The 26,645-nt window shown below is 43.2% G+C and overlaps 1 protein-coding gene across 8 annotated transcripts in view; it reads right to left on the reverse strand.

The window, feature by feature from the left end:
* GLI3 (GLI family zinc finger 3) overlaps nt 1-26,645 on the reverse strand; it is a 284,194-nt gene that overhangs the window by 50,264 nt on the left and 207,285 nt on the right. For 4 of the 8 annotated variants that reach the window (XM_054237018.2, XM_078342256.1, XM_035253233.3 and 1 more), the window contains 3 exons: nt 18,575-18,788; nt 17,654-17,767; nt 15,565-15,705 (listed from right to left, as the gene is read on the reverse strand). In XM_054237018.2, coding sequence (XP_054092993.2) covers nt 15,565-15,705; nt 17,654-17,767; nt 18,575-18,788 — 469 coding nt within the window. Of the gene's footprint in view, nt 1-15,564; nt 15,706-17,653; nt 17,771-18,574; nt 18,789-26,645 lie in introns of all 8 variants that reach the window. The other 4 variants (XM_078342254.1, XM_035253232.3, XM_035253235.3 and 1 more) reach the window with 1 other exon arrangement.

A 26,645-nucleotide genomic window follows, 5' to 3' on the forward strand; every position in this document is an offset into this window, starting at 1 on the left:
TCCACCCGCCTCAGCCTCCCAAAGTGCTGGGATTACAGGCTTGAGCCACCGCACCCGGCCACATGATTCCTTTTCCTGCTGTCTCTGTTCCCAATAGGAAGCCCCAGGAGGACAGGGCTCATTGGTATCATCAATGTCCTCTCAGTTCCTTGCTCCAAACAAATAACAAAATGAACAAATGAACGCTCACTTGGACCAACACAGAAGATGAGCAAATGAGGAAGGGAGCTGCTTGCTTTGACTGCCATTCGTTGATTTTAAACCATTCATTTTTAGGGATGTGCCTCCCATTCCTGGATCCCACAGCATCCCCTCTGTGGCCATCAGGACCCCACAGCAGCCCCAGGAGACTGGATATGTTCAGGTAAGTCTGTGTCACTAGCTCTTTCTTATTTCCATGCATTTACGTTCTTTCCATCTTTTGTATATATCTAACATTATCAAAGAATTCCACTGGGATCGATATTCTTCAAACTTGGGTCTTTTCTTAGATAATTCGTGAATGCTTAGAGTGGCTTTCTGGAGTGATCCCCAACTGTCTTGTGGCACTTTCTCCAAAATCTCTTCCTATTGAACAAGGACCCCTGGGAAGCCTGGACTGACACTCGGAGCTATTCCTAGGGGTGCGTAGGCAGGTGGCCCCTGTGCCTATATGATGCTCCAGGGGCTGCCCTGAAAGCTCTTTCCCTCTGGAGAAGCCTCATCTCTGCCTCTCTCCACGTGAGGCGCTATGGCTTAAAGTGGGACTGGTAAATACGACGGGCTTGGTAGGGGAGTACCCTGGGAGCTTGGAGGTTCAAGTTTAAGAAGTTATGCTTCCTCTAAGTGTTGCTTCTAGCTTTAAGCTTAGGATAATCAGTAGCACGCCTGTCCGAGAGTACCATCTACATCAATGGACAGGTGTCTCTTGTGGATGAGTTCACGGGTTTTAGCCTGAGTGGAAACATTCAGTTATAGATTTGCATGTGATTTTCACCTCTGTTTTGATAAAAGGGTCTGAAGTTTGTGATGAAACATTATAGTCACTTTCAATGGTATCTGACTGGCCATTCATATGTGGGAAAATATCAAACTTGACACAACTTGAGTGAAATGGACAGGGGAAGGGGACTGTCTTGGTTGGGATGAAGTGGGAGATAGAAAAATGCATACATTTAATAGCTAAGAATGTCTAAAGGCGAAACCTTCCTTATATGCACCAAGCAGCCATACAGTATGACTTCTGTATGAGGTAATGATTCATCAGTAGCAAACCACTAATGAGTTTAGTGGTCTTTAATACATTTTTTAGCCTTTCTAGACCTCCTCGTAGTTGGGTTAAGTCATTTTAAAGATTCTACAATTAGGAGGGACCACAGCAATAATGTCCAACAAGAAGGACACAGAAACCAGCTACTAAAAGAGGAATATGTTCATTCCTATTGAACAGAACAGAGCCACACCCCATTCCTCTCAATCACCATTTTAGAAATAAAATGTGTTCAACCAACCAGGCTATTTTAGTTGTCTAAGCCCACCTAGCCTAATGCTTTGACTACTCAGTTCCACCCTGCTGAGGGGAAATGTGGCCACTGTCGATGCATGGAGCTATCTGCTGGGTAGTGCTTGTGTGCTCACAGACAGCATGTCACAGGGCAGTCCACAGCCAGACGGAGTCCCCCCTCCGGCCCAGGGCAGCTTAGGCAGCACTCAGACAAGGAGGGGTGGTACTGAGGGAGGCGGAATAAAGTTAAAGGTGAGACCACCTGAAAAAGGCAGAGCCTGCAGCTCAAACCCAGCCTTAGCTTTAGCAGTTTCTCAAATAAACCAAAGGCAGAATCACCGCATGGCCCAGCAATCCCACTCCAAGGAATACACCCAAAAGACCTGAAAACAGGTGTCCAAGCATGAACTTGTAAATGACTGTTCACAATAATAGCCAGAAAGCAGAAACTCAAATGTCCACCAACGGATCCATGGATAAACAAAATGTGATGTAGCCATCCAAGAGAATATTATTCAGCCGTAAAAAAGAACAAAGCACTGATACGTCATAGCATGAAAGAACTTTGAAAACACGGTAGTGCAAAAAAGGCAGAAGTCATACAAAAGATCACATTTTGTATGATTTAATTTTTAAGAAATATCCAGAATAGACAAATCCATAGAGACAGAATACAGATAGGTGGTTTTGAGGGGCTGGCAGGGAGGCGGAGCAGGAGGTGACCGCTTCATGCATACAAAGCTTCCCTGTGGGCTGATAAAAATGTCCTGAAAGGGCCAGGCGTGGTGGCTCACGCCTGTAATCCCAGCACTTTGGGAGGCCGAGGTGGGAGGATCACCTGAGGTCAGGAGTTCGAGACAAGCCTGACTAAGATGGTGAAACCCCATCTCTACTAAATATACAAAAAATTTAGCTGGGCATTGTGGCAGGTGCCTCTAATCTCAGCTACTTAGGAAGCTGAGGCAGGAGAATCGCTTGAACCTGGGAGGCGGAGGTTGCAGTGAGCCAAGACTGCGCCACTGCACTCCAGCCTGGGTGACACAGTGAGACTCCATTTCAAAAAAAGAAAAATACAAAAAATTAGCCAGGCAAGGTGGTGGGCGCCTGTAATCCCAGCTACTCGGGAGGCTGAGGCAGAAGGATCGCTTGAACCCAGGAGGCAGAGGTTACAGTGAGCCGAGATCACACCGCTGCATTCTGGCCTGGGTAACAGAGCAAGATTCTGTCAAAAATGTCCTGGAAGTCAACAGTGGTGGTTACACAACATTGTGACTGTGCTCAACGCCACGTTGAACTGAAAACTTCAAAACAGTCAGAATGGAAACTGCTATGTGATATATATTTTACTGCCACATATTCGTGCTAGCCCAGTGAATAAACCGGCCAGACCCCTGGCTGGGGCCATCCTCTCTCCTCCCTTCCTCCCGACTTCCTGCTGGTCCTCACCGCTCATGCCTCTGAGCAGAAAGGATATCCCTAATGAGCCCAAGTGTCAGCACAATATAAATTACGGCCAGGGGAAAAAAAGAAACAACTTGATGCATGGCCGAGGATCTAAGAGAGGAATGTCCACCATTGTTTGTGATTATGGATCACGTCACAGTCTAATAGCAATTTTTATTTAATCAATAATTTCCATGCTGAACAGACAGGCCTGTTACAGAGAATCGACAGGCAGGTACTGATAGTGACAAGCCTCGTTATTAATCTTTCCTCTGCCGGCTTATCAGCCAAACTACTCTAAAAGGCACCACCAAGATGGATTTTAGAATCCACCTTGCTCCTCTCCCCCCTCCCTTCTCTTTTCCCTTTCCCACAGCATTTCATGGAATGTGGAATCTACGTTTATGTGAGTAACCTGGGGCTTGCATGGCATAAAAAGGCAGTTCACATTAAGCAATTTCACAAATCAGTGGGACCTAGACCATTGCTCAGGGTTAGCCACTACAGACTAATAAATCATACTTTCTCTTTGAGTTGTCAATCGCCAAAAAGCTTTGTACAAGCGCCGGCATCTGTAATTCCGTAAAGGCTTTTCATCTTGAAATAAGATGCTCTGGACTGATAACAAGAATAATCCCCTCTTGATCAAGAAAAAAAAAAAAATCTGCATTTTACCAATTAAAGCTGCAGCCAGAAGCCAAACGGCTCAGTCCTAAGATTCCAGTGAAGTTTATCTCCGTTAAACACAAGGAGGATACGGTGAGGACTGTGTTTCCCTGGCAGATTGACTACTCTATCTTGCAGTAGAAACTGCATCAGAGGAAGGTGTGAAAACTCTCCTGCCCCCAGGAAAGGCCACCAGGAAGACCTCCTCTTCATGAACCGGGCAGAACCGGGCTCTCCTGTCGTAGAGAGCTCCTTGGGACAGGTCACATGTGCTGAAGCACAAGTGAGAGGCTACACCTGGCAGACGAGATAAGATTGGCCGGTTATGTTAGAGACGTGGTCGACCATAGAGTCCTGTGCATCTAACAGAAGACAGCTGGTGTAGTTTTGTTTTCCTGATTAGAAAGACATTTCCATTCCAGCCAAACAGACCTGGAACTACATCCCATTCATCTGAATCACCACTTAGAAATAAAATGTGGTCGAGCTACCTGTCTGTTTTATTTGTCTAAGTCCACCAGACCTAATGCTTTGAATATTCATTCTCTGTATTTATCCAAAACAATCCTACCCCAGTTGGAAGAAGACTGGTGGCCACTGGAGATGTATGGAGCCATTTGCCAGGTGAAGCCTGTGTGCCGTAGTATTACATATTCATAACTAGAAAATAAGACACACCTTATCATTTTTTTTTTTTTGAGACAGTCTTACTCTGTTGCCCAGGCTGGAGTACAGTGGTGTAATCACAGCTCACTGCAGCCAATTCAGCCTCTCAAGTAGCTGAGACTACAGGTATGCCTCACCATGCTCGGCTAATTTTTTTTTTTTTTTTTTTTGTAGAGATGGGGTCTTGCTCTGTTGCCAGGCTGGTCTTAAACTTCTGGGTTCAAGTGATCCTCCCACCTCGGCCTCCCAAAGTGCTGGGATTACAGGCACGAGACACTCACTTGGCCTGGCACATCTTATTTTGCGCAAAGCAAAATAATGACAAAGGGAAAATGACAACGACCACAATAAAAGCTAACTGGCCCTAACAACTTGATGAGCACTGTAGTAGGTATCTCTCATAAACTGTCAGAAATAATTCTCCCAACAACCCTGATAATCCTTCTATAAAGAAAGATAATAGAGTCTTAGTACCCTTTTGGTAAAGAGCCTGATGCCACACTGGCCAGAGTCGGGGTTCCACGGGCAATACCTCCTCCCAGTACTCAGCCGGCAGGTCCTAAAAATGCTGACTTCTCTTGGGATATCATGTACAACATCCACATCAGCTGCCCTAATTGAAACTGTGAAACATCCCAAACTACCCTCCCAAATTAAACAAAGGAATACTTTCAAATAACTTCCACTGCAGAGTGTCACTTCTGGCCCTACCCCAGCCTGCCCTTGCCCTCTTTAATACACTGTACTTGTAGCTTCCCTGCCTTTGCAAGGCTCGGCCCCATCTTTCTGAGGCTAATGCTGCTTGAGCCATTCTTCTCATCAAAAGCATTCAATTCTCCTTTCTCCATCTGGAATAAAAGTCAGATTCCCAGCCTAGCAATCACATCTCCCATGACATGGTGCTACTGGGCTCTTTAATCTTACCACCCACTACCCTTCTGCCTTCCAGATATACTTTGGTTCTGCTCTAACTGCATTACTTATCACTCCACTCTTCAAACAAAAAGCATAAAACAGATCATTTGTAATTATATTTCTAATTCAAAGAAATGTCAAAACCCTCTCAGCCTTTTATGACATTAGCCATAATCACAGATAAAATTTTGTCATACATTCTGTTACCATTAACTTCTTCCTGCTGTCTTCTCCACATAGAATTCCCAATGTCTTTCTGCAATGGTCTTTCTGTATTTAGGTCTGCCAGTTTATTTTATACCACGCTCATATTATCCAATCTCCATGAGATATATCTTTCATTCCTCCTTCTGTGCCCTCACCTTGCTCATTTTCCCACTGTCCTGCTTGTACATCAATAGCACTCATAACAGCCTGCCCTGTATGCTTCCCTTACCCGAAAGGATAGCCCCCAGCCTCAGCACCCTAGATCTGACAGCATGAAGCATTTTCTTCCAGATACTATGCTTGCAATTCCTGTACTGGCCACCAGGTGGTGATGGTGGATCAACAGCAGACAATCAAACAGGTAAGATTGACAATAGCCCCCACAGGTGAGCCTGAGCAACTGAACCAACGGTATACTTATGACCCTTTTTAAATGTTCATAAAAGTCTGCTTAATCTCTCCATTATTCAATTAAGTGAGTTTATTGGTACTACTTGCTACGAATTCTATTTGCCCTTACGTTTGAACAAAGCTTTTGAGTTTACAGAGTACTTCCATTCTAGGATTTCACTCTATCCTCATAAACAAAAAACTAATTTAAAAAACCCAGTGAAGAAACTTGAATGGATATTATTATTGCCACTTCACAGATGAGGCATGGAGGACTTACTGCAGAGTGACTCACTCAAATTCAGAAAGAACTTCTGGCAGATGTGGGAATAAAAGACAGATCTCCAACCCATACCTGGTATTCTTCCCATCCCCCCACTCGCTGATTAATGCTGGTTTACTGGTCACTGGGTGCTGCTGAGTGGGGATGGTTTAAGACCTTGGCTTATACATGTCTCTTGAGGATATGCTATTTACAGTTCTCTTCTCTTGCAACATGAATTGCTCTAGAAAAAATAAAAATGCCTCCGTGGTAGTATTTGTCTAATTCCAGAGAAGCCTAAATATCCTCGAATCTAAAAGAAAAAAGAGTCCTTGTATGAGAAAACTGCCTTCTGCTCCTGGGACTGTGTTTCATGTTAGAGCAGGAGCTCGATCTCCAACTCTGCTTGCCATGATCTCAGAAGCTGGAGTCTGAGTGACTTCCCAAAGATGGAATTTCTCTACCTAGAAAAAAGGTTTGGCTGATTATGGGCCTTGCTGAGAACTACTGAGTGCCTAACCTTAGCAAATGTGATTGTTAAATTAAGCTCTGCCAGTTTACACACACACACACACACACACACACACACACACACACACACACATATATTTAAGTAGCTTTTTACTAGAGACAGTTTAATGAGATCATCTTTTATTTCTAAAATGAACATTTTAAAGTACCTTTAAGCAGGAGAAACTTTTTCTTTAATCACAATTATATTTTTTGTCTTTCTTATGTGTGTTTTTCTTTCTCAACACTATATGACAAGAGGAAATATATAGGGCCGAACTGGAGCCAACACTATCTCCCAGGGGGCATCTCACAATATCTGGAAACAGTTTTGCACAGGAGGGAATACATAGGACAGCCCCCCACTATAAAGAACTGGCATCTGGTGGGGAGAGGCCTGGGATGCTGCTCAACCCTCTATAATGTCGAGGACAGCCCCCAACACCAGAGAATGATCTTCCTTTATGTGCAACAGTGGAGAAACCTTGCTTTGGTGTAATCACTGAGGAAAATTTCCAGAAAGATGTCAGGACATGAGAATACACGAACAGGAGAGACGGAATCTACACACATCAGAAGCGTGCAAAGAACCTGCAATGGAAGAAATGAACCCAGAGGCCCCTCCAGTTCTTCTCTCACTGTGTCTCATGAACTGGGGGCCTATCAACATCTTTTTTCCTCTGTCGCCAGGCTGGAGTGCAGTGGTGTGATCTCGGCTCACTGCAACTTCTGCCTCCCGAGTTCAAGCAATTCCCCTACCTTAGTCTCTCTAGTAGGTGGGACTATAGGCACACGCCACCATGCCCGGCTAATTTTTTGCATTTTAGTAAACTAGGTTTCACCATGCTGGCCATGATTGTCTCGATCTCCTGACCTCATGATCCGCCCACCTCGGCCTCCCAAAGTGCTGGGATTACAGGTGTAAGCCACTGCGCCCGGCCTATTGACATCTTTTCATGCTAACATACCAGCCCCAACCCTGCCTGCATACTAACCTAACCCCTGCTTTTATATGTGACATGCATGGACATGGCAGCCTCTTTAAATGTAAATATCTTCACATTTTTCTCTCTTGTAAGCAGAATCACTATTTTATTGAGTATAATATTTTTAGCTAATTCCCTCACCGTTTTATGTGGTAAATTATTATTTTCCTTAGGAGAACAGCAGGCCTTGAACCCAGTTCTGTCCACTTGGAAACTCATTCACATTGTACTGCCACTGTGTAGCGATAGAAAACAAAAGTATTCTTTCAAATTGGGTGCCAATTCTTCTCAAATCATCATCATCATCTCATCATCATCAGCATATCATCATCTCATCATCACCATCATCATTCATCACCATCATCATCATCACCACCATCATCATCTCGTCATCATCATCTCATCATCATCATCATCACCATCATCATCTCATCATCATCACCATCTCATCATCATCTCATCATCATCATCTCATCATCATCACCATCATCATTCATCACCATCATCATCATCATCATCTCATCATCATCACCATCATCATCTCATCATCATCTCATCATCATCTCATCAACATCATCTCATCATCATCATCATCTCATCATCATCATCATCTCATCATCATCTCATCATCATCACCATCATCATCTCATCATCATCATCTCATCATCATCATCTCATCATCATCTCATCATCATCATCATCATCATCACCTCATCATCATCATCACCATCATCATCTCATCATCATCATCATCATCTCATCATCATCTCATCATCATCATCATCTCATCATCATCTCATCATCATCATCACCATCATCTCATCACCATCATCTCATCACCATCATCTCATCATCATCATCTCATCATCATCATCTCATCATCATCACCATCTCATCATCATCTCATCATCATCATCACCATCATCATCATCTCATCATCATCACCATCATCATCATCTCATCATCATCATCTCATCATCATCATCATCATCTCATCATCATCTCATCATCTCATCATCATCATCACCATCATCATCTCATCATCATCAGCAGCATCATCATCTCATCATCATCATCACCATCATCATCTCATCATCATCACCATCTCATCATCATCATCATATCATCATCTCATCTCATCATCATCATCTCATCAACATCTCATCATCACCATCATCATCATCTCATCATCACCATCATCATCACCATCATCTCATCATCATCTCATCATCACCATCATCTCATCATCATCACCATCATCACCATCATTATCATCACCATCATCATCTCATCATCATCACCATCATCATCACCATCATCATCATCACCATATCATCATCATATCATCATCATCTCATCATTATCATCACCATCTCATCATCAGCATCATCTCATCATCATCATCTCATCATCATCACCATCATCATCATCATATCATCATCACCATCATCATCATCACCATCTCATCAGCAGCATCATCTCATCATCATCATCTCATCATCTCATCACCATCATCTCATCATCTCATCACCATCATCTCATCAGGCCTCAGTTTACCTGCATGATTTACTTTGACCCTAACTGTATTTTCTACCTGTTTCCCAGGAGTCTCTTCCAGTATCCCTCTGGACTCCTCCCTCTCTGATCCCATAAAGTCATGATATACATTATGGCTTCATTATGTTTCACCTCATGTTGCTCACTATGCTTTTGTTTCCTTATCTCCCCCTCCCAGTTAGACTGTCCAGTCCTTGAGGGTATGAATCATGTGCCCACCACAAAGCTGGGGCTGTGGGTACCACACGGGCTGTCCCCAGCCCATACTGCACCTGCCAGGGCTAATCCGCACATCTCATGAAGAGCCACTGAGCAAATGGTTGATCCATTAATGTTGGCTGGTACTTTTCCTAATAAGCAGGAGCATATATTATGCCAGCAACATCTGCTAGAGGGAAGCATATTCAAACGAGGTATGCAGCTCAGCCCAAAGTGACCACCATTCCCACTTGTCTAGAGCGGATCCATACAGAATATTCCAGGGCACTAATCATTGGCAGAATCTAAAATCTCACCTAAAGTATCATTGAGACCCAGCTAAAAAGCTTTCAATAGGAAAATGCTCCCCAGATGGCAGAAAAAGTTATCTGGAGGAAGACTCTGATGAAATATTTCGGGGGTTATACGATGGATGAATGAATTTAAGAAAGTAACTAATACACGGCCACCTCCTGAACTCCACCTGGGGGTGGTCACCGATAACTGTCCACAGCGCCCCCAACTCCCAGCCCACCCAAACTCCCTCCCAGGCTGACAGTGGGGCGGATTCTGCACAGCACTCCCAGTGGCTGCCAGCCACCAGGTTGGTACTAGAAAAAGAATCTGTCTCCCATCCCTATCCTAAGGACTAGCCAATTCAAACCTTTTGCTTTCTTTGACTAAAACCAGGGTTGAATGAGGCAACATGTCTTGGCCAAGTCTTATTCAGCAGACACATACTGCAGAAGAAAAAGGAAGTCTCTTGGCTTCAGTCTAGCGTACATCCCAGTTTAGCAAGAATTAATATAAAATAAGCCACAGAAACCAACAGTGCCGCCGCATTCTCCTCCCCCACTCAACCCAGCAAAACACACACATAAAACAAGGAGAGACGGAGTGACCTTTTTGAGACCCTCTGTCTGTTTCTCATTAGACCTACTGCATGTGATCTCTGCTTGGCCTTGGACGCTGGGGACAGCGTTTATTTTCACGGCTGTTTCACAGTATGATAAGTGAGAAAATAACGTTCTAAGGGGTCAAATCTTTCTAAGGAGGTCATCCCAAGAGTCAGGGCAGGGATGGGGTTGCCACTCAGAATCCCAGCTGGGCTGGGGGGCTCTGGCTGGTGGACCACACAGCCCTCACACTCGATCTGATCTCCTGAGTGTCTCTTTATGGGAACAATTTCTGCAGGTGCAATTTAGTCAGCAACTTTAAAGAGAACGTGACCCTCAAGGCAAAACTGTCAAAAGATGGCTTTGAAGTTCTTAGTTCTGGGTTTCTATTTTATATGCCGTGTTTCCAAATAATTACAGCAACCAAATTAACTAGCAACTCCAAGTAGAGAAAATAAGATCAAAATCTCCACTCACTTGTTTTATGTTTCACGCACACGCAAAACTAATTTCTGCCTCATATCTGAGACCCCATCACATCTTAAACTCAATTTTCTCTTAGGTAAGGATAGACAATGCAACTTTAGCAAAGGGATCAAAATTATATGGGAAACATTTAAAATGCAAATTTAGCATCACGGTATCAACGTGAAAATGATGTCTTCACACCCTAACTCTTCCTTGCGTTCCTACAGACACATCAATTCTTCACAAATTAGATGTGCTTTCTTTATATCTAAATTTCTATATTAAAAAGAAAGCCGCTCATTTTCATGCTGCCGATGTATAGAATTTGTTTCCAAATGGCAGCCAAGGTGATTATAACTGTATTCTTCCGATAAAGGAAACTTCAGCATGCTTTTAGAGATCAAAACTTGCAGCATATGAAAGCATTTTAAAAATCCAAGTAGGTGGTTAATCACACTACACAAAGGTGAATTTTTGACACTATGCTTAAGGAAGACAAATGGAGGATTACAGAGACTTAAATGCCACCCAGTTGAAGCTGGGTGCTCACAGAAACACATCTCACATTCTCTGCGGTTCTGCCCCACAGGCAGAAGGCAACATCCCTCAGTGAGACTGCCAAGGGCACCTGCAGGGGCATGCAGCTGGGGATTGGGAATAAAACTTTAAAAATAGTTGGACTTTTTAAAGACCTTTGGGAATAGATTATTTGTGTTATTTCTTACACAGAAATAGGGAGTCGGATTGTTGAAATTGAGGGCAAAGAGTTACAGCAAACAGGTGGACATGAGGTATGGTGATGATATTATTATTCTTTCAATCTCAGCATTGATGTTTTCAAGCATAACCAGCCACTCAGCAGTGATGACTCCACACTGATATAAAAGTTGTTTACGTTTATTTCTTTTCCTCCTTCTTAGAAAGCCTCTCAAAATATGGGTGGTATACACAATGTCATGCACAACCAAAGTGTGCAGGTTTCAGGGAACCTGAGAGCAACGTGTGCCGCAGGATGTGCGTATTTCCGGCACTCAAACATCAAAGAGCCAGAGATGGAACTTACTTCTAGGACAAAATTAAAACAAGAGGGAAATGGATCTCGGTATACACAGAAAGCGTCCCTCCTGCTTGGAAGAAGCTGGGCTGAGCTGCTTTCCATAGTAACACAAGCTAAACCAAGGAACATCAGCATAAGCAGAAAGCGAAAGCAAACGACACTTTGTGAATGGAGGTACTGCAGCTCTCAGAAGCACGTTTGAAGTCAGGGTTCACGTCTTCGATCATATAATGCTCAACAACAAAAAGGTGGTCTGGGGAATTCAAAATTGAAGAAAAATGTGGACTTTCAACTCATTTTGAGATGTTAGAATGCGTGTCTTTCAAATGGCAAGAGAAGATACCTGCGTCTTGGTAAATCGATAATAAATCCAGTCTTCAGCCTACTTGGAATTAATTTTTGTTCTATATACTTTTCTTGTTTCCTTCGATTTTAACTAACACCAAGAAAGAGACGAAGTACAACAAAAACATAGCTAACAAAAATACGCGTCTATCTTCTTAGCTTCTGGTCACAGAAGTAAATTTATGACAAATTCAATACTAGCTTGAGAGTAACTAAGCCCAATTGTAATTATTTTGCTGGGAAGAGAAATTAATTAAACATCCCTGTGATAAAGACCCAGCAGCAAACCCAGAATAAACACATAACTGGTGAAGGGGAAGGGCTTGAAATAAAGGAGAAGAGAAGGGAAAGGCTAATATTTAGCCCATCTGTTCAGATAGTAATGGACGAGGTAATCTTTTCAAGAGTACATGGAGTGTATTACAGTGGAAATGAGACTACCTGGCAGGCAAAGTCAGCCGAGTTTCTAACTCTCTTCTTCAACTTTGTGATTCGCTAATGTGAAACACATGTCTCCCTTTTGCACCAAGTTCAAATAACTCCGGAATTCCAACCGTGCAGCTCAACGACTGAACCAGAACAAGGGGAGAACTTGTCAGGATTTAAGAGCTTTCAGCAAAGCCCTTCAATTGCAGCTGGCACCCTATTCCCCGGAAGGATATCAATTATAGATAGTGACTTGCTTTAGCAGGCAGTCGGGACTGTCAGACACTAGATAGACAACCATGAAGAATCATGAATCTTTCTATTAACTGTAAGAGGGGGAAAAAGAATGGGTCACGGCTATAAATAAGGCAGAGCATCAGAATGGTTTAACACCTTGCCTCTTGGCTGTATGTGGCATGAAAATTCAACTAATTCACAAAATGTCCTCTCTCTAAGGAAAGTCACAGGAATGGAAACTGTTAATGCTACCCTCTGTAAAAAAAAAAAAAAAAAAAAAAAAAAGCAGCTTTTCTAACTGGTATTTATTCTACCACCGAAGTAATTAGGCAGACGTGAAGTAGCTATTCCTTCAATCAACATAATACAAAGCACCTACCTAGTCTCTACCAGGCCACCACCACTGCTGCTGGCTATACTCATGAGTAAGAAGGTAGGCACATGTCAGGCAATGTAGAATCAACTTAAACACGCAAATGTGGGATTTCTGCACCTTACACAGGAAGTAAAAAGGTGCAAAATAAGTGATATAAACTAGTCTCTGTATTTATGTTGTGGTAAATTATAATTCTTAATTCATTTAATTAAGTTTATTTACTCATATAATTTGTCTCAGACTAAAATTAGTATCATAAAGGTAATATATTGGATTTTCTTCTAATCCTGGCATGAACTTCTTCTGGTTAATCTGGAATTAAAATATTCCGCTGTACATATGCACATTCATATTTTTAAAGACCGTTTTGATGAAACAGCACGGTGGTCATTTAGTCGGTGGTTTGAAGCAGCCTTTCGTCAATACTCAGATCTCTTTATTAAAACATCATAGAGACCAGTGGCCATCGAGATTAAATTCAAATACCTGCAATTTCACCATCTTTGAAAAGCTTTCACAATACCGTATTTAGGCTGCGAAAGGGTTAAGTCACCACCACACTCTGAGAAATACTACTTCAAACCCTGCCTCTTATGGGGAGCACAATTCATTTTAAATGTAGACTTAAAATAAGATCTTATTTCACTCCTGATTCGATAATGACCGAACCAGTATCCAACACTCCTTGCAAAGTACAATGACTTATCCCCCAAAACGGCACCGTGAGACGGTGTCACCCTCAGGATATTTTAAAAAGCATGATGCCCTGCCAGCATCTCTTCTATGATGGCAGCTTTTGCACAAACAATTCTCTTCACGTTTGTTGTTCACTCATTATATCACTAAGGATACACGCAGCACACGCTACTCTTTGGGAGTATTTCCCCATACTAAAACAAAAATTCCAAACTGTTCTCCCCTTTGGAATTCCAATGTCTTTGTGATTTCCATTAAAACAGCACGAATAAAGGGCCATGAAGTCAGGCTTCGCTTCAAAATAACACTTGCATCAACTTAAAGAGAAAGAATCAAATTCAGTTCATGGAAAAATTCTGGAAATATACCTTAATTAAAAACATTTGACTTTCTGATTTTTTTTTTCTGTGCTCAGAAATCTATAATTCTTCCTATGCAATTACTAGGTGATATGATTTAAAAAGAAATGGAGAGGAGGAACCCTGACGACCTCATGTAAAATCCTCAAAGCATCCTGTACAGAACAGAGCTCAAAATCTGGCAGCCTATGTGCTTACCACTGCAGTGTAAGTGCGATGCATGGAATACATTACACAGGATGGGCCGAGGTGCAGGACAACATATTAAGGGCTCACATCGCCTATGAAATGTGTGGGGTGGAAGAGGGACTTCATAATTTTAGTGTTTAATCTAAATGGAGGAGGGTTATCAAGAAACATGAATTACCTAAAAATACAGTTACTGTAAAAGAGAATGGATCAGGAAAGAGAAAGCGGAGAGAGAGAGAGACAGAGAGAAAGAGAGAGAGAGAGCAGGAGGGGGAACGGCAACAAATGCTACTCTGTCCAATTTTTCATCATATTAAAAGCTTAAAAAACTGCCCACTCTTAATGCCTCAGCAGGACCCTGTGCTTCTGCCAGGAGCTGCAGCACCTGCCTCTTTTTATTCTTGGTCGTGTAAATGCCCTTCCACGTGAGCTGCTCCTGGTCCCATTTGCCAGGGAAAACTCCACTAGCCTTCAAGAAAGTGCGAAGAACAGTGAAGCGCTATTGGGAAGAGAGCATCACAAATCAGGCATGGGGGTGCGGAGGAGGCTGTGTGCACACTGCACTGTTTGAAATGCTACGCAGGAGAGTGTGTAAACTTTTCTGAACCTGGTTTGGAAGAGGAGGTGTGGTTCTCAATCTGACCGCACTGCAGTTTCCAAAACATCCATCACGAAATACATTTAAAAAAACACATATAACTTTTTCCATGAAACTCCTAACCCCACAAGGGCTGGCCTCAAACCAAGCAATGATGCTACCTCGCTCATCAAGAGTACTAACTGCAGCTTCAAATAATGGGAGCTTCCTTAGGCTCTGAGGGTCTGGGAGAGGAAAAAAGGAATCCCTCACCTCCACATTTTTCCCATTGTTACTGGGTCTTGGAAAGGGAATCAAACTTGGCTAAAAGGTTAATCATAATTCATGTCCAGCTTACTATTACTCAATAACCATCAAAGTCGCTAACTGAAAATAGTGTTTTCTGGCTTACAGGATCAGAGTCATTACACTCTCTATTGAAGACTTTATTGAATTTTACACTCAGCTTTAGCTGACTGAACAGGTCAAGCACCATGGCTCTGAGTTTTCTTTATTCTCAGAAAGTCATAAAGCCCTCTCCAGTTCGCAGTGCTGCTCACTAGGAAACTTGACTCGGTGCAGGGTCAGAGGGGCCAACCTCCCTGGAAAGGGTCACAGAGCTGTAAAGCCCCATTCCTGAATGCCATCCACTTACGTGCACAAGCTGCTCTTGGGTGTCGAACTCCCTCGTGCAGCCTTCCCAGTGGCAGTTCGTCTCATAGATGACTTCGGGCTCCTGTTTGCTTTCATCTTTGTCCCCTTCCTCCTTGACAAGGGTTGTGCCTTCCGGCTGTTCCTGAAAGAAGAGGGTTGGGGGAGACAACAGAGAAGCGGGGAGAATCAGACACAATGGAAGGGAAGACAAGAGAGAAGGTAAAAACTTAACTTAGATTTGGGTCTAGGGTTTTATGGATTGAAGATGTCAAACAAGAAAGTCATTTCAGTGCATGTTTTCAGACTTACCGAACACCCTGAGCCTGAACCTGTGATTCAGGGCAACAGCCTGTCAAAATCATGATAAAAAACTGAATGACAAAGCTGAAAATAAAGCCAAATGTCATCTCAAGAAAAACCCAAAATGAAACCAAACCAAACAAAACAAAACTCCCAAGAGAATGAATGAAATTAGGGCTTCGGGCCGGGCACGGTGGCTCACTCCTGTAATCCCAGCACTTTGGGAGGCCGAGGCGGGTGGATCACGAGGTCAAGAGATCGAGACCATCCTGGTCGACATGGTGAAACCCCGTCTCTACTAACGATACAAAAAATTAGCTGGGCATGGTGGCACGTGCCTATAATCCCAGCTACTCGGGAGGCTGAGGCAGGAGAATTGCCTGAACCCAGGAGGCGGAGGTTGCGGTGAGCCGAGATCGCGCCATTGCACTCCAGCCTGGGTAACAAGAGCAAAACTCTGTCTCAAAAAAAAAAAAAAAAAAAAAATTAGGGCTTTACCCAAAGACTGCTACTTCTGTTTTGTTTAGTTGTTTTAATTATTTTCAGTGTGTTAATTTGTTTATTGTTACTTTTTGTAATCCAGGGAAATCATTTACTAGTACTTCTGTTTTCCCTGCTGTTGGAGACTGTATGAGGCACTTTTGTGGACTTTGTAGTGAAAGTGCCCATTTGACTCAACCTCCGTTCTCTGTGGATATGCTCACTAGCCAAGGCCCAGGGGCCACTGCATCAAAGCTCAGGGGCACAGTCCTTGCTAAACTCCCAAGGCAGCTTCACAGCAATGCAAATACAAGTCATTGTGAGAATTCATCTTGTGTAGATTCAGGTCCCAATCCAGGGCTAGATGATGAAAACGTATGCAGGCACTGAAGTGTGACTGGCAAGGTTGTTGCTGTCGGGCAATACGCAAGAGGAAAGATCCATTTCAGAACCCGGGACACCAATTTACTCCAGCCTCCACATTCTTGCTGAAAAGGAAATTTGGGCAAGTAGTCTGAGGCTTGGGCTGAAGCAGCCTGATGACAGCAAGGTCCAGATTCTGTGGACATCTGGACTCTTGTCCAAGCTCTATGTTGGGGAAATAGCAGTCACAGAGCTCCTTCCTGTGTCAGGCCGAGAGCCCTATGAGATGATATTATGGGTATAACCTACACATCCTTAAACTGAGGCCCAGAGGATTTAAGTGACTAGAGGCGGAGTCCAGATGGAAATTCCTACACTCTTGCTTTCAGAATTTGGGGCTGAGGGCCAGAATCTAACTAGCCTTAGGTTACTTGTGCTTTCATCCCTTATGGTTCATATGGCTCTCCTAGAAAGAGGGAAGTAGCAAAACAAGAAAAAATAAAAACACAATTGGTACAGGAGCCATCAGGAGATCTGCCCTAGCTCAGGCTTGGGTGCAGGAACTCAGTAATTCAGACCCAAGATCACAGATGAGGATTGAAGCCTGGTCTCACCTGTGGCCAGCAAAAAATTAATACAACCATTTCCTCATTTCCTCTATTAACTACAATTGTCTATACTCCTAAGCTGCCTAAACTGTCAGGAAGGAATGCCCCACATGGCTTCCCGCACTGCCTGTGTTTGCTTCCGAGCTAGAAAAACAACGTAGTCACTCCATACCTAGCCTTTTGTTCACCATGTTGAGCATGGCCAAGGTCAACAATGCAGTGGGCAAGGAGGTGCCCCAAAAATACATCAGGACTGGGGAGGAAGGGGGAGTGGAAGTGGCCCAAAGACACCCATCTCGGGAGGAGTGGACGCTGGCCTGTTTGGCCTGTGTGTCCTACCTGCTGCCCCCGAGCCCCTGGGCTGGGGAGGTCTTCATCCGGCTTGATCTTGGACCTCTTGCTGTGCATCGGGTCACCAGTGCTGCTCACTGCGGACTCACTCGTGGGTTTGTTCTGCTGTCACATTTGCAGAGCCAGAGACAAAAAGGTTTTGATGAACAAGAAGCAGAACCATAATTAAAACCTGCAACTCAGGACAAGCGGGCTTATTTGGCAATAAAGCAACGACTGTGATAATGCTCCCATCCCAGGATAGTAGAGTTCAGACAACGTGTTCAAAGCTAGAAAATACGTTCGTGCGGCAGCTCTCCATTTTTAACTCATGAGTATAAACTCCCTATGGCTTTTAAAAGCTGGAAGAATAGAGCTGAGGCCCTAGGCTGTAACAAGCTCCAACAGTGTATTTCAAAAGAACAAAGTTGTGAGGAGGGTGGAAGACCAACACGTTCCGTTTGTGAAGTTCTTTAATTAGAGCATCCAGATTCTTCTCCAAACAGTATCAAAGTGGCAACAGTTAACACAGGGCAGAGCAGTTTTAGTCTTACTCTAAAGTACTACCTGGTGGTAAGTCACAACTGTTAGCAGTGGCAGTGAATGGTGACCAAATTAGAGCAATTCATCCACACGCTGCAGTGACATGGGGTGCAGATTACGATGGCACCAGGTCACAGTGAAACCTTATCAAGCAGCCTGCCACTATGCCCATGAGAAAATGACTCTGGGGGAAGAAGCTATTGTTTGATGAGGAGCATTATACAACACGTCCACCAAGCTAAAGACTAGATCTCAGCATTAAGAAGACAGCTGCCAGTCTGGAGGCTGTGAGAACACAGAGGTGCCATGTTGCTTAACGGCTCACATGGTGGCTGACCCACCTTCAGCTGACCAGCACGGCCAGGTACATCAACCTGTCCCTCTCACCTGTGAGGACTCGGAAGGACCGGAGCTGACCTGGACGGGGTTCAGAACCGTAGGGATCCCTGGAATAGGCCTCTGTGTTGGAAAAGTTGGGGCAGGGTGGATGAGTGGAGGGCTGTGTCCAAAGGCTGAACCTAAGCTCTGCTGTCGGCTTAGGATCTGCTGATGCATGTGGAGAGAGACGGGCGCAGAAGAGTAGGTGAAGCTCAAGGCAGGGCTGCGCGGGGGAGATAATAAAAGAAGACCATCAGTTGAACGCCGAGCTCAGACGCTGCACCAGATCTGCAGCTTTCTATTTATAATTTTACCATTCCAAATCAAATCTGTTAAAATGAGAAGTAGGATTATTGCCAAGCATCTTGAAAACTTCTAAGAGAAAGAGGAGCCCTGAGATGAGACACGCACGTGCATGCACACATACACGCAGATACGAGACAAGATCCTGCAAAAACGGAAATAAAAGGCATCGGCTCAATAATAACTATTTATTGCAATAACAAACTTTATATAAAAAAGAGAATGGGTGACTACATGCTTTATAGGACTTTTATTGGCTCTCAGTTCCGCATGTTCCTGTGCATGCAGCAATTCCTTTCATCTCAGCTCACACCGCACGCTTTCATATGTCTCCAGATCTTATTACAAGAGGAAAGAAAATCAATTGGTTAAATGTGTTTTGAACACCATGCTTGTCATATCACTCATTTGTTTGTAAAGATGGAAAGCCTGGTTCATCCAGAATGCCACCTAAAGAATTTCCATCAGTGCCGTCTGGTTACAGAAGCTGATGGATTAACCTCTCCCCACTGAAATCAGTGATCAATGGGCTTCAATGAAGGAATATTCCAGTGGGAAAGCACTGCTCCCTCTTCTAGCTAAACAGTATTTAATGTCTATTAAAGCCCATTATGCATGCTAATGCCTGTCACTACTTTATTATGCCACACTATTTCCCAGGCTACAGTAAGTCCTGAGGAAACAGCGATATTACCTAAAGATTTCTCGACTAGCAGGCAATGCCAAATCATTCTTTGTGCCAGCATAGTTTTGGAATCAAATCCTCTTAAAAGAATCGAGTGTTCTTAAGGAATTTGCCAATGGCTTAAAAATGCGTGAAAAACTAATAATTGCATTCATGGAAATTTCTTTTTAAAAAAATAATCAGTGAAAAAATATTTATATATGTGTGTGTATCTATTTCTCCCTATCCTGCTGTGTAATACCCAGGAAGAATCAGGGTTTCTTGTAACGTCAAAGTTAGAACTCATGCAAATTTCCAATCTGGTGGGTTAATTACTATGGCTCTTAAGCACATTAACGGAGAATAAAATAATTACAATAACAAAATTCAAACCATTTCAACAACTTTAAGTAATAATTCCAAAGATATACTCTGTTCATTAATGTGACTCTACATTTTGCCTATTCGACTACAATCCATAACAGGCAGCTTCAATGGGATTACATTACTATTATTCCTACAGAGAACCTTGTATTACAATAGCTTGCCCATTTAAGACTGAATATCATTAAGAATACCCTAGGAGAATTTCACCAGGCTTTGAGGAACTCTCCTTTCATTCTGCATTGTGTTTCTTTAATAAAGGAAAGCAGAAACATGGTGAAAACAGCCATTGTTCACAGTAAGTTAGGGAGAAATCAGTAGTAATATTCCGTTTCTGCGACGTTAGAGTTGCTGCCAGTGTTTCCAAAAGCAAGCATGAATGATTATGGCAAGACGTAGCTAAAGTAGCTGTGTGGATGATTGATAGGGCACTAATCAAAAGATGCATATCTGCCTCAGAATTTGTTCACAAGCTTTCTTCTAATAGCTGATTTCATGTTCACTGAGTTCTATGCCAGTTTGTCCAATTTATTTTTCAGTGTACAAGCCATTCATCAAAAAACACAATGATTTAGCAGCCCCCCGTCCTTTGGGTGAATGAGTATTACTAACTACGTTATTCTATTCATTAAAGAAACAAAAACCAAAATAACCCACTTCACATATGATCGCCAAGGTACACAGACTTTGTGGGTATCTCCAAACACCTCTACGGGGTTCTAGGAGCCCGGATTAACTGGCAGAGTTGGGAGGGGGCCCCCGAAGGTCATTTACACTTCTAATTCTGGGAGGCATGACATTTGTGGGTTTAAAAAGTCAGTACCTAATTAAAAATAGAGAACCTACAAAAAACATTTCACAAAGAGAAAAATGTCCTTGATTTTATACATAAGCAACTCACAAGTGTTCACAGCTGGATAGGGGAGGTGCATTTTAAAAAAAGATGGAGGAGGTTGGGGGCAGTGGCTCACGCCTGTAATCCCAGCACTATGGGAGGCCAAGGTGGGTGGATCACCTGAGGTTAGGAGTTTGAGACAAGCCTGGCCAACATGGCAAAACCTCCTCTCTACTAAAAATACAAAAACTAGCTAGGATTGGTGGTGCCCAGCTGTAGTCCCAGCTATTTGAGAGGCTGAGGCAGGAGAATCGCCTGAAGCCGGGAAGCAGAGGTTGCAGTGAGCTGAGATCATGCCACTGCACTCCAGCCTGGGTGACAGAGCCAGACTCCATCTCAAAAAAAAAAAAATAATAATAAATAAATAAATAAATAAAATAAAAAGATGTAGGAGATGTCACTACAGAAAACAAGGCTCAGCATTCCCACTGCAGTTTCCTAGGTCCACGATCCTCCTTGTCCTTGGGGTGCAGGGGTACGGTTTCTGAAAGCTCTCGACAGGCTTTGGTCCTATCCCCATTCGGCACCCCCACCTTTTTGCTGGTAAAACCATGTGATGGGAATAAATGTTCTCCAAAATCGACATCAACTATTAGACTGCAAGGGCTATGAGAGAACAAGGAGTGGACAGTGACTGTGAGCCTTCAGGGCTTATTCATAGGAAGCCAGCAACAGAAACACTCTCCTCTTCCTCATGCACAGAGCTGGGCCAGGGCAGAGCATGGGACAGCTTGTCTGGACCCAGAAGAGCTGGCCCTCGGCCTTCTGCTGCCGCTCCTGCCAGGGACTGTGTGCAGGAGGGCTGCTCCACTCCAGATGACAAAGCCAATTTAGAATTTGATGACAAAAGTAGCAAGTTCTCAGTTCTGACACAGTATCACTTAAAAGATTTGGGAGTTAAGGCTCCTCTGCTCTCAGAACACTGCCTGCAGAGTGCTGGGGCTGAGGACGGGTGATGACTGGGCATGGCACATGGATGCCAAGAGTCACAGACAAAATGCCCATGAAAAAGGATGCTTCCCACGCACACCCTCAACCCTCTTGGGCAAGATCAAGGTATGAAAAGAATCTCCTGAGGCCTTCCCACCGGGGGGATAAGAAAACCTGAGCCACCACAGCCTCCTCCTTTAAATCTAAGTGAGAAGGGCTGTGGCGGAGGGGAGTCCTGCATCCTTTTGCCTCATGTCACAGCATGAGTCCCTCTGTACCTTCAGCATTCACAGTGTCCCCTGACTGGAACCCTTGGCTTCCAAAGCTCAGCATGCCCACTTCCTATTTTACATTCAGGTTCCAGCTGAAACGTCACCTCCCCAGAGGTGCATTCTTAGACTCCTGCCCCCATCCAAACGAGCCCCCTCTGCTCCTCCTTGCTCAATCATTTTCTGCCGTGTGACAATTCTGTTCTCATGGCAGCACGCAGTGCTCTCTAAAACTCATTCTGTCTCTCTGTCTAGGAGGCGAGGTCCAGTGGGGCCGGGCACCATGCCTGGCAGAGCGGATGGGCAATACTGAGTCAACAAGTGACTAAATCTCTCCCTCACTGTCTATTAGTCCCCTGCTGCCGCCGCAATAAAGGGCCACAAACTGAGCGGCTTAAAACAACAGACCCTGCTTATTAACCTTACAGTTCTGGAAGTCAGAAGTCTGCAATGGGCCGGCGGGGCTGCATTCTTCAGGATGGTCTAGGCTCCCTGCCTCTTCCGTTTCCAGGAGGCTGCCTACATTCCTTGGCTCAGGGCTCCACATCACTCAGGCCTCCCCTTGCTCCTCTTCTGACCCTAACTGGACTCTCCTGCCTCCCTCTCACAAGGACACTTGTGGTTACATCACTGATACCCGGACAATGAAGGATCACCATCTCATCTCAAAATCCTCTGAAAACTACAATTTGACAACATGTCTGCACAGCAGTATTATGCAAACAAAGCTAGCCTCTCCATCTATTTCATTCTATGGCACTTCAATGGCACAGGACAGAATTTGCTGCTTAAAGAGATCAGAATTAAAAACAAAAGGTAAATTCTACTTTTAGGGGCCCTACATAAGAATCTTCCTAAATAGTTCATGTATTCACTCCAAATTTACCACAGATACTATTGCTGAACTTTTTTTCTTTTTTTTTTTGAGATGGAGACTTGCTCTGTTGCCTAGAGTGGAGTGCAGTGGCATGATCTTGGCTTGCTACAACCTCCACTTCCCAGGTTCAAGTGATTCTCCTGCCTCAGCCTCCCAAGTAGCTGGGATTACAGGCATGTGCCACCATGCCTGGCTAATTTTTGTATTTTTAGTAGAGATGGGGTTTCAACACGTTGGCCAGGCTGGTCTTAAACTCCTGCCCTCAAGTGATCCGCCCATCTTGGCCTCCCAAAGTGCTGGGATTACAGTTGTGAGCCACCGCACTCGGCCTATGGTTGAAATTTTTAATAATCTCTCATGTCTTCTCTAAAGCAGGACATAACCTACAGTCGAAACCTTGGTACTGCACTTCCCATCCTCACGGACTCCATGTTTCTGTTCACCCCACTCTTTCCAATGAGTCACCAGAAGAGATTAATTTTACATTCTGATTCTCTGTATTCAACAATTAATATGTTATTATTTTTTTAATTACTTTTATAACTTTTGTTTCTAAATAATTACTACATAAAAGATGGGGTAATTTAAGACAACAACAAAAAATGTTTATAAAAATGTGACTTGTAACTGTTTATCTATATTTAGTCAGTAAGATCAGTAGAAAGGAAGTATCAGATGGCCTAGATCTTCCCAAGCAGTAACACAGTCACAGGCCTTCTGAGGTGAGTGAGTGTAATGGAGGGAAAGAGAAAGTAGTACCAAGGTCATCGAACTCTTGGGAACATAGCCCAGGTCTGCTTCTCTGTGCATTCTTAATGTCCACCCGAGACACAGCTGGCAGCACGAGGTGGAAGAGCTTCTAGAGACCGGTATTCCTCACAATACACTTTGAGAAACACTCTTCTAGGGCAACACTTATACAGCCAGAATAAATTTATTTAAAAATTAATTTGCCCTTTATTTTACTCAAGAGCAGATAAGAAGAAAAATGTGGATGTTAGAGAGCTTCCAAATCAGAGCAGATGTATGGTCACTGGGTTGTTAGTTTAAAAGGGATTTCACTGGATGCAGAGCCTGTGTAAATAGGGATAACTTCTCAGTCAGTTTCATCTTCATATTGAGCACTGTGCTGAGTTAAAGGTGATTAACAAACCGTTGTCTGACTGGGAACCATTTCTTCTTTTTTCACAAAGACTTAAACATGAAATCCTCAAAGTCCGAATCTTTAAGAAAGTTCTGATGTAAATATACGTCAGAAATCAGACATACAAAGTTTTGTCAATTCTCTTACAAGTGTGATCAAATTTTGCAAACCAGTCCTTGTTTCTGAGCATTACCATAAACAGCACAGTAACAGCTCACTTACATGGAAGTCTCCTTTTCGGGAATCTCAAAAACTATACCCAACAGAGCTCAACGGAGTACAGGTAAAAGGAAAACTGTTAAGCAACCAAAATAAATGTCCTAAAGTCTGCACACTGCATCTCACTCATTAATTTAGCAAGTTTTAACTGAGTACTTTATACAAATCCCATTTATGTTTCCAGAGAAAAAGTAATCATTTGTAACCAGAAAGTTATATATAATTTAAAATTAATACATCAAACTTGGAAATGCATAATCATGCTTGACTTTCACCATAAATATTATTTTTTTCACACCAAGGAAGTGATGTAAGTTAACACTTGAACAGAAACTCTTGTGATCCATCCGCTAAGCCAATTCATATTTATTCCCAAAATGATATATAAAATGGAAACACTATAGGTTCATATTGTAGAAAATCTACCATTAAACATTTATTCACCCTACTATACCTATAGGCACTTCAAAGTCATTAATATTCAAATCAAATGGATAAAACCCAATTAAAATAGTATATGAGAAAAGCCTGTTTTTTAAATGCTTCAGGAATTCTATATATGGCAAGGAATAAGAGCACGTGGGATACGCTGGACTCCTTAACAATGGTACTATAAAGAAAGCAGCCATAATACGGTTTGCTGTAGCCCTTTAAGCTGGAATGGTAAATAAGAGCTGATTATAATATTCAAGAGACTTGTTTTTACATAAAAATAAAGAAAACAATTGAGGAAAGTAAGTAAAAGCTACTATTTATTGTTTGATGATTTCAATCCACAGGACATGTTTAACTCTTCCCTAAAATTACAGCTTTTCCCTAGAGTTGCCATGGAATATCTCACTATCATGTTATCACAGTGCCAGGGTTTCTGCACCAGCATACGATATATGTAGGGAAAGGACACAGGAGGATGTGGGAAGCTAGAAGGAAGAAAGGCTCTTCAGTTTCCAGGTTCATCTCTGAAGTCTCTCAATGACCCAGCATGGCATGCACAGAGCTGGACAGGCAGGTGGTGCATTAGAGAACTTAGCCACAGGCAAGCCCAGGTGTGGGTGGTAATCAGGCTCCATCACAAAGACACCAGCTCTCAGTCCAATGTGAAGAGTAATGAATATGTGGCACCTCTGGATTCTTGGGCAATGCCTTGTAAATATAAATGTAAAATCAACTCTGTCTACCAGCCACCTATAAACACTTCTTCCAGTTGCCTTGCTTGTTAAATTTATTTTATTTGATTTATTTATTTTTGAGGCACAGTCTCACTCTCGCCCAGGCTGGAGTGCAGTGGTACAATCTCGGCTCACTGCAACCTCCACCTCCCAGGTTCAATCAATTCTCTGGCCTCAGCCTCCCGAGTAGCTGGGATTACAAGCATCAGCCACCATGCCCAGCTAATTTTTTATATGTTTAGTAGAGACAGGGTTTCACCATGTTTGTCAGGCTGGTCTCAAACTCCGGACCTCAGGTGATCCACCCACCTTGGCCTCCCAAAATATTGAGATTATAGGTGTGAGCCACTGCGCCCAGCCTGGTTTTTAAATTTCATTCAAGTTTGAATGTTTTCGATATCCTTAAAAGAAACTCATGAAATAGTATCAGGATGTACTCCTTTAGGTCAGGGCACTGGAATTAAGAAACTTCATGCTGCAGCAAACCTAGTTTTCTACAGGCTGAAGACGAATCCAATGAGTATCCCACCTCTCCTAACTCTTTTGCTCCTGAAACCGATACTGGAAGTCAAGTCAGGCAGCTCCTGTTTTAAGGAGTTGAGATAACACTGAGATAACATGGTACCAAAATGTGGGAAACTGACTTTAAGAAAAGAGGGGAGAGAGACACATACAAACCAAAGGCAAACATCCGGGCTACTCTGACTGCTGCCCTGAGAGATCATCCTCATTCTGGTCACAGCCGTGGAATTTGCTGCACAATAGCTGCCATTTGAAGAACTATTTTTTTTCCAGTTTTGCAGAGAATGGGCCGACAGCTATCATTACTTGTATATGTGCGGGGATACACATGCACGCATGTACTTCTATTTGAGAAGGAAAAAAAATAAAGCTTCCCGGCTGGGTGAGGTGTCTTAAGCCTATAATCCCAGCACTTTGGGAGAACGAGGTAGGTGGATCACGAGGTCAAGAGATGGAGACCATCCTTGCCAACATGGTGAAACCCTGTCTCTACTAAAAATACAAAAAAATTAGCTGGGTGTGGTGGCGCACGCCTGCAGTACAGCTACTTGGGAGGCTGAGGCAGGAGAACTGCTTGAACCTGGGAGGCAGAGGTTGCAATAAGCTGAGATAGCGCCACTGCACTCCAGCCTGGTAACAGAGTGAGACTTCGTCTCAAAAAATAAAAAAAATAAATAAAAATCAAGCTTCCACTTCCATCTATA

This window comes from Callithrix jacchus, chromosome 11, assembly GCF_049354715.1.
Source record: "Callithrix jacchus isolate 240 chromosome 11, calJac240_pri, whole genome shotgun sequence".
In the NCBI taxonomy this organism is placed as follows: domain Eukaryota; kingdom Metazoa; phylum Chordata; class Mammalia; order Primates; family Cebidae; genus Callithrix; species Callithrix jacchus.